This window comes from Etheostoma spectabile, chromosome 7 (genome assembly GCF_008692095.1).
Source record: "Etheostoma spectabile isolate EspeVRDwgs_2016 chromosome 7, UIUC_Espe_1.0, whole genome shotgun sequence".
Lineage (NCBI taxonomy): Eukaryota > Metazoa > Chordata > Actinopteri > Perciformes > Percidae > Etheostoma > Etheostoma spectabile.
Window position 1 is genome coordinate 22,288,470 of NC_045739.1, and position 9,494 is coordinate 22,297,963.

Here is a 9,494-nt window from a genome sequence, read left to right on the forward strand (position 1 = left end):
AGAAAACACAGATTTAAAATCCAGCAAAAGGTGGATGTATAGGTGCAATTAATGCGGGTACTTTTTGCACCCCTCATCCCTCAGATTTAAGGCCCGCTCCTCCTCTCTCCGTCCCACAGGGGTAACCCTCCCCCCTCCCCCCTCCCTTCTTCCCTGCCCACCTAGGCCTACCTCGGAGCAGCGGGCTGCGTCACGTGTTTTTCTCCCGTACAACTTTTCCAGTAGGGAAGCGAATAGGAGCACACCCATATCAGCAATTATCAGCGACAGTAACTATCTCCAGATATACGCGCAGGAAGAGAAACAGCTGCAGTCGTCCCGGACCAAAAAACAACAACTTTGGTTTCATCTCCGATCAATGCGCGCAACTTTTACGCATTAAAAGAAGAGATTTGTTTCTGTGTGGAGACGCTCCGCTCTGCTCCCGTGTTCGTGTCTCGTATCTGTGTGGAGGGACCAACTTTGTCCACTCACCTACTGAGTTTTTTGAACGTCTGAAAAGGGACCGGACTGCTTTATCACCCGGCCGTCCTTATCTGGTGAGATAATAACACTGAGAGCCCTTGGAAAGAAATGGTATTATCAGCGTTTTGATGTGATTTGAGGTATTATTGATAGAAAATATACGCATGGGAGATATGGAACGGAGCTCGCTATCTGTTTTGGATTTGGTTTTCAGTATGGTTATTACGATTTAATGAGGCAGTGCGGATGCCGTGGGACATCTGGGAGGTCGCTGATAGTCACCTCTATCCGCGCGCATATCATCCGCATATCCACCCGCATATCAGTTAATGCCATTTTAATCCATGCCATGTCAATCACAATGATACAGGAGACATATGACTGATGATGCTGCGTGAGTGTTGAACTTAGCTCATATCCATGCGCTAACTGTAAGCCAACAGTAGTTTAACTTACACACAATACACAATAACACAATACCCCTTGTTCATATGTATGCTTAATATGCCTCTTGGACAATGTGGAATGTGGAACTAACTTCATTTTTGCAACCTTATTATCCTAATTCTTTTTATCATATCAGTAGCCAATTCAGATTGTCTTTCTATGTTTCTTATGATTGATTTTTCTGTGTTGTTGTGTTTTACGCTTTGTAATTTGACTCGATGACTTTGAAAGTGAGGGTCGCCCAAAGATCTCTTGAGGATAAATTAAGGTTGAATGAATGAATGAATGCATGAATGAATGAATGTGATAACATGTGAAAATCCAGATTCCCTTTGAACTTTGCCAGGCATGAAGTCTCTTCTTCTGCTCTCACATTTCAAACATCAAATCCCTCTTTCTCTCTCTCTCTCTCTCTCTCTCTCTCTCTCTCACTTTGTCTGATTCATTTATTCGTAGGACAGAAATCTCCACACGAATTTTATAAAGTCAACTGTTCAAAAAGGCGCAGAAGAATTCTTCTGATCAGGGTGGCAGAGCCTTTACGTGTGGCCAGTAGCCTATCACCTCCAGAGGACCCGGACCAGCCCTGAGAAATCCTCCCTTTATTTCCTAACACTCTAAAACAGTTGTGAAAATGTATCAGAGCCTGGCCTTGTCCTCCAACCAGTCCCCTTACGCGCACGACACCGGGAATTACATCCACCCGTCTGCCAGCTCTCCGGTCTATGTCCCGACCCCCAGAGTCCCGAGTATGTTGCCCACCCTGCCCTACCTGCAGACCTGCGACTCGACCCACCAGTCCCACGGCCTCGGCGGACACCACGGCTGGGCCCAGGCCGCCACGGACGGCTCCTCCTTCACGCCCAGCAGCCCTCACCCTACGCATGGCTTCTCGTACTCGCACAGCCCGCCCGTGAGCAGCAACACCGGCCGGGATGCGAGCTACCAGAGCCCGCTGGTTCTCGGGAACGGCGCCCGGGCGGATCAGTACGGAGGCGCGCTGGTGCGCTCGGTCGGAGGCTCCTACTCCAGCCCCTACGCCTACATGAGCCCGGAGATGGCGACGTCCTCCTGGACGCCCGGACCCTTCGAGGGGGGAGTGATTAGTCTGCAGGGACGCCATGGACTGTCTGGGAGAAAGTCCAGTCTGGGTAAGCACTGCAGGCCCCAAAACTCTGGTCTCTACATCGTGACCATCAAGGGAATTTTGATTCTTGAATTCAAACCAGAAATCAGAAAAACAGGTTTTATAGCCAATAAGTTATACTTATGTGGAATTTGCCATGGTGAAAGAGCAAAAAGATACAGAAAAAAAGATATGGCCTAAATACAAAATAGATTGTTTTATATATACGGATATATCATATACAACCTGCAATATGTTACCATTATTATCATAGTTGTGAAGGAATAAAAAGTTAAAAAAAAGACAAGTGGAGCTTTTTTTTCACTGAAAATTTTATTTTGGTCAAGGCCAAAGTGCTAAAACATCCCCAGCAGCTGATTAGGTTCCTAATAAATAGGTCATCTTAAAATCGAACTGTGGACGTTTTATTTTGATATGTGCTCTCATTTTAACAATTTACAACTAAGCTCTTTTTTTAAAAAAACAAAGAGATTTTTTTTTCATATCACCATCAGCTGATTTGGTTTTTTAAAATACTTATTATACTCAAATGGCCTATACATCTTATCTTAAAATAGCTACGATACGAAACAATTCCCTCCATACAACTTTATTTTCCGTTTACACTGACGTTCATGTGTTGCGTTCCCGTGCAGCTCCGCTCAAAAACAAGATAAAAAATAACAATTACACACATAGCATATAGGCAGCAAAGATGAAGAGACATATCAAAAGCCATGGCAATGCTCCACATCTGAATTGGCAGCACACTGATTTTGGTTTAGCAAAATCCAACTGTGGATATGTTTTCTGTGATCGTTGCTCTCATCTGATCGATGTTCAACCATGTAAAAAACAATGGTCACAAATACTCTAAATACTAACGATTTATTTGTTTGTGTGTGTTAATATTTGACCATCAGTTAGGCCTAAAATCTGGCTCAAAATATCATCAAATAGGCATTAATTCACATTGAAATCACATTTCTGGACATTATTGTTGCTTAGGCTACATTATTCATCGTGTGTGAGTGTGTGGATAAAAAAGGAGAGGCAGAGTCCAGGTCTACGGTTTAGATTGTCGATCTAAATATGCATGGGTTTGTGTGTGTGTGTGTGTGTGTGTGTGTGTGGTTACAATTACAGACCAATACATATCAAAGACAAACCTAAGCCAGACATATAGCCATCCGCTAAACAGCTTGCAGCTCTATCATTGGCTAATAACAACAGGTAGAATGTAATGCGCTGCCAGTGACAGCAACCACAACAAAGAGCATTCTGTGTTACATGTGCAAATGAATTCTGCATGTCTGCAGAATACACAGCAGGAGTATTGAGAAAGAACGATATGGCTGTTTGTTTACGTCTCAAAATATCACCAAATATGCATTCATATTGAAACAACATTTCCGGAAATTATTGTCGCATTGTTTTTAGCAAAGACTCAATATTCGGTTATTATATAGCCTACACTTTATGTGATCGGGGGGGGGGGGAATCACATTGACAAGATCTCGTTTGCAAGTGAGACCTGCCTAGAAAGGGAAATATCGAACAAAAATACAAATGGAGAGAAGAGCGATTTAAATATGACGACAACTAGGCAGCAGTATGCAGGTGGTGACAGGATTTCATACAAATGACATGAACGATGAAAATCCGTAATATGTGTGATTTTATTTTTTCTGATTTCGACACTCAATGCTTGTTGGTTGGCTCGTGCGTTTATCAAGGATTGTGAAAGCCGTGCAGGTTAGGGTTTTATGACGCTGGGCTTGTTATTTCTTATGGGAGCTGAGTGATTTAAAGCTGTGTCATGCATTGGGGGAGGGGGGGTGGGGAGGTGTGTGTGTGTGTAGGGGGGGGGCTGTCGGCAGGACGAAATTCAATTAAAGTCTCCGAAACAATCCTTATAGGCCTATTACACGTTAGACAATCCACATTCTTAAGAAGAGAGGCTGTAAAAAAAAAAAAGAAGAAAAGATGTATAAAAGAAGCAATCAAATAAAGTGTTAATTGAATCCCCGTAGCAACAGTCCCGTGTTTTGATGAGCGAGTTGATGAAAACACACGGGGACAAAACGAGACTGAGAAAGAGCCATCACACCAATCAGAGAGCAGTTATCACCTGGATCAGACAGCAAGGCCTCAAACGCCTCACAGCCTCAAACGCCTCAAACGTCTCCAGGAGCCGAGCGTTTGATGTTAAAGATGACAACATTTCAGTGCTTGTGTCAGCAGAGGTGCAACAAGTATTCAGATCCTTTAATGCTACACTGTAAAGTACAAACAAGAGTACTGCACTGAACATGTTACTTATCCCTCCTGTTGTCCTCGGGTTAAATTTGACCCTTTTTAAAAATGTCTACATCAGAAAAATGGCATTATTTTGAACCAAATTACCACAAAAAAGGATGGAATCCATGCAATGCTCTTTGCAAATACAATTGATCACTTTCATTGAATTTCAGGTGAAAATTGAAATGGTTTCAAATCAGTATCCTGACCAAACATAAGTTCCTCAGATCTTAACTATTAGTGAAATTAATTCATAATTTCTGCTTTATTAACTCAAATAGTAGGTATAATTCCACACAAATGAGGGTTATTGGCCATGGATTCCAAAAAGTAGTGTAAAACTAGTGGTGGTAAAGTGGTGTTAATGAAATAAAAAAACATAATGCGTTGAAAATGTCAAATGTCAAATGTTTTTTATTTATTATTAATTATTAGTGTTCATTTTTTTGACCTGGGAGGACAACACAAGGGTTAAGTGAGAGCATGTTCGTAGCATAAGGGAAATACTTCACACCTCACATTTTGGGAACTGGAAATAATCCAAACTGGGTTTAATCTTTTCAGCTGGACTTGTAGGCCCTTGGGTACTTTTGGAATACATGACATGATGATATTATACTCACCATAAAAAACTGAGTGATATTCAGGGAACATTTGGTGTGAATATCAGTGGTGTAAGTGTTCTTTACTTAAGTGAAAGCACTAATACACTGTAAAAAGTACTCTGTCAAGTACAGTAAGTCCTGCACTGAAAATGTTACTTAAGTAAAAGTATGTAAGTAACATTAGGAAAACGTACTTCAAGTATTAAAAGTAGAAGTACCCAATGAAGAAATCCTGGCCACTGCTTTCTTTAAATCTGGATGTTTTGTTACATTTTATACATTGACAAAGTGACTAAAATGTCCCAAAAAAGCGTAAAAAATGTGGGGGCAAAAGACCCCACAAAAGCGTCAAAAGACGCAGAAAAAATGAGAAAAACATCACGGGGAAAAACAACAAAGGTTTTGGAAAAAAAACAGTCAAAAGGTTTCAATTTTGACCCAGAAAAAACAAACGTTACACGGTCGACAAGAAGACAACACAAGGGTTAAGAAACACAGGACTTTTACTTGTAGCAGAATAGTTTTACAGTGTTGTATTAGTACTAATAATTAAGTAAAGGATCTGAACACTTCTTCCACCCCACAATTTCACACCAGATGTCCCTGAATGTAACTCAGTATTTTGAATAGGCCTACAATATCATGACGACATGTCTTCCAAAACTAGGATTGTGTGAGTTAATCATAGTGAGGACCGACATTTCTATTATATAAGTTTTTACAGAAATTACATGATTTTAAAAGTTAAGGGCATTTTTTTTTTTTTTTTTTGGAAGGCGGGGCGGGGGGGGGGGGGGGGGGGGGGGGGGATTTGGTTGTCTTAAACCACACAGCATTAATTTCTTCTTCAGGAATAATAAAATAAATTCAAATAAATAAAAAAGGTAGCCTCGGGAAGTTTTATCCTGACCTCTGCATGGGGTGTTCTAGGTCTTCATCAGTCCTCTCTCTCTCTCTCTCTCTCTCTCTCTCTCTCTCTCTCTCTCTCTCTCTCTCTAACTTGAGAGGATCGGAATTTGGGCAATTAATGCCAGGAGTCGTCGTGTGTCAGAGCTGTGATGGATGGGGGAGGGGGAGGGGGAGGGGGGGGACCCCCTGGATACTTCAGACTGATAACGCAGCGCCCCGTCCCTCCTCAAAAAGATTCTTCCATCCGTCTGTCTCCCTATCATTGGGGGGGGGGGGGGGGGGGGTCTGTTTGTGCCAGATCATGATGTTACGTCTTCTCTCTCAGAAAACAGACTGTTGTCACATGAGAAACAGTCAAATTACAAAGAGATCGAGATGCTCAAAATTAGTTTAATGAGACTTTTTTTTGAGAAATATCAAAGGGATATTACAGATGAAAGATTGATTGTTGCCCTGGTTGGATAGTGGGTTGTGTTGGTTCAATGCCTGCAGCTGAACATAACCGAGTTCTATCAAAATATCACGGCATGGTAGATGAGGCTCTACAGTACATGAGTTTTACAATAACATCAGAATCAGTAGCCCGGGGGTGACAAACATATGGCCCGTGGGCCAGAACCAGCCCGCCAACGGGTCCAATCAAGTGTGAAAATTGCAGAGAAGTAATTCATTCCAATTTCAAATTCATCACTTTAAACCCAGAGAATATCCGAGTTCTTTGATTTTTTTCTTATAACATCACCCCTCTCTCCCAAGTCTGTAATATTCTTTATTTTCCTACGGCCTTCGAACGCTGTCGTAGTAGAATCAATTTGCATTCTGGAGTGGTTTACTGGTCCGACCCACTTGAGATCAAATTAAGGGGATTTGGCCTATGAACTAAAATGAGTTGACTCCCCTGAAAATATGAAATGAACAATAAAAACAGAAACAACTACCAAATAGCTGTTTAACATGAGCTAGGAAAGTGCAAAAATATAGGCTATAGGGATTGGCCCCAGTGGTCCTGTGGTGATGTAGCAATACAATTAAAATGTTATGTATATGTGTATATAAAACGCGGGTTAAGACTAACACTTGTCTTTCCTCCGCTGTTCAGACCTGATTGACGACATGGCCAATGAGGGCAGGGAGTGTGTGAACTGCGGCTCCGTGTCCACGCCCCTGTGGCGCAGGGACGGCACCGGCCACTACCTGTGCAACGCCTGCGGCCTCTACCACAAAATGAACGGCATCAACAGGCCGCTCATCAAACCACAGAAACGACTGGTGAGACACACACAAACACAGCAGCCCAACTCACATTAAGATTAAGATTAAGATTAAGCCTGGAAATCCAGACCCAAATCCGAAACATTAAGGGTCTGGCTGTGAGTAATGGAAACGGCCCAAAAAGGGTTTACTGACTTTTTCCTGACTTCGACGTTGCAGCTCTGTCGTCATCTGTTTAGCTCGCCTCTGGCCCGCCCCTATATCAGATACACTGATGTGATTGGTGCAGCTCGGCTCCAAGGGCATGGCTAATGAGCAGCGTTACTCATTGCTAGAGTGACTCGCTGAGAAAAATCAAATTGTGCTCTTGCGAGAACTCTGGATTTCCAGGGTAGCTATAAGTAGCCTTCCAACATGAACCTAAGTAGCTTACATTTTCTACATGTGCTCAACTTCAGTTATTCAATTTTATGATTGTCCAAGTTAGCTATAAATAAACATATAATAGGCCTACGTTAGATATTGTACTTTTTACTCGGGTACATTTATCTGCAAGTTACTTCACAAATTGGGATTTTTCATTTAAAACTTTTAGTTAAGGAAATATGACACATTCTCATAATTTATACAACCCCATAATATTGCAGTCAGATTCATTCCAAACCGCCATGGCATTTAAATACTCTTAATGTACTGTAATACATTACCACAACAGACTGAAGGGTGCTAAAAGTCCTATCAACGCAGTGTGACCTTTGCTGCATGTCATCCCCCCCCCCACTTTAATGTCTTCAGCTGTCCTATCAAAATAAAGGCTGAACATGCCCCGCCAAAAAAAAAATCCTAACATGAATTCAACATATTATTAGCAAATATAAATCCCCACTGCTTACTGGCCTATAGGTAAGGTAGTCACTAGCCACGGATACATTTAATCCTAAATAAATTTATTCTTTCTGCAATTCTGTTATTTTATAATATATAATTGCAGTCACAAGCACTGTAACGGTATGTAATATATACAATTTGTGCAAAAGAAAACAACAAACAAAGTTTATTAAAAAACACTAAGGATTCACTGTGCCACATGTATGTTTAACATTAAAACATGATTTATAAAATGATGCCAACAATTAGTAGGCTACTGTATTTGAATAGCTTAGTATTCTATGCGAAAATGCAATGAATGTATAAAGGCTTTAGGCTGTCCTACAAGTCATTGTGGGCCCATTTTAATGGGCAACTTAATGTTTACAATATACAGGTAATTGTGGTAAAAGAGTACTTAGAAAAAAGTAAAAGCTGCGTGGTGGTGAGGTGAGGGGGGGGGGGGGGGGGGGGGGGGGTCAAGGCTTCCCAGCTGTGTATTTCCCAGGAACTTGCCTCTCTGGAGCAGCTGTAAGTTGCCCAACCTCTCCTTCCACCGCTGGGCTGTGTTCCCTGTTTGTATTTGTCCCGCAGAGACCTTGCCCTTGGACGGGCCACTTTTAGCTTTCCAAAGCAACACGCAGACTCTCGCTTTCCCTCTGCTCTGCTTTTGCTCCACACTTATTGTGCAAAAACCAAGCTAGATTGTCCCACCGCCACATGAGACAAAAATTAGATTGTTGTCAACAAAGGTTGGCCCAACTAATGAGTTATTAGAAATTTTTTTTCATGGGTATATGGAGGGATAATGGATCATTTATCATTGTTGTACAATGCCCCATACTGACATCCTGTAATTCATACTAAAAGTTAAGGGAACCGTTCAACTGAGGTTTCTCAAACTTTATAGTTCAAGGATACAAAGATGTGAGCTGTGAGTCTGCCTGCTCTGAGATTTCTTATTTGGCTTTCAGCCAGCAAATGTCAAACTACAATTTGTTTTTGTCAACCAAATGTCTTCTTTTTTTTTGCTCCTCTATACCTGCAGCAGACCACATCTCGCAGGGCCGGCCTTTGCTGCACTAACTGCCACACCAGCACCACGACACTGTGGAGACGCAACGCTGAAGGAGAACCAGTGTGTAACGCCTGCGGCCTCTACATGAAGCTGCATGGGGTAGGTCACACCACAATAAATATAATAATACTTAAATCCATGCTAAATCCACACTGCTATGTTTATTTATATTTAAGCAGCGTTTTTGAGATAAGAACAATCTCTTGCCACGTAAGACTTTTATCTCCAGTGGCAGAACTTATCTCTGTCCATGTATGTCTCGCGTTGCCAGACCTTCCTTTGCGGCGCTGCGGAGGAGGGTCTGGCTAGTCCACACAGCATTCTGGGATGGGAGAAAAATGTGCTCTGGTTCATTGGCATTTCTTTAAACCAATCACAGTCGTGGTGCCTCTGCAAAACAGCCCTGGGAAGGAACTTGTTTAGGTGGAACATGTTGTTTTAGTCGTGCAACAGAAAACTCCGATTGGACAGATAGTCTAGCTAG

General features: G+C 42.0%; 1 protein-coding gene across 1 annotated transcript in view; it reads left to right on the forward strand.

The window, feature by feature from the left end:
- Positions 1–219: 219 nt before the first annotated feature.
- gata5 (GATA binding protein 5) overlaps positions 220–9,494 on the forward strand; it is a 12,659-nt gene continuing 3,384 nt past the window's right edge. Inside the window, exons 1-4 of the mRNA XM_032522061.1 lie at positions 220–539; positions 1,369–2,063; positions 6,953–7,122; positions 8,981–9,109. Of these exons, the coding sequence (XP_032377952.1) occupies positions 1,547–2,063; positions 6,953–7,122; positions 8,981–9,109 (816 nt within the window). The 5' untranslated portion in view covers positions 220–539; positions 1,369–1,546. The remainder of the gene's footprint in view (positions 540–1,368; positions 2,064–6,952; positions 7,123–8,980; positions 9,110–9,494) is intronic.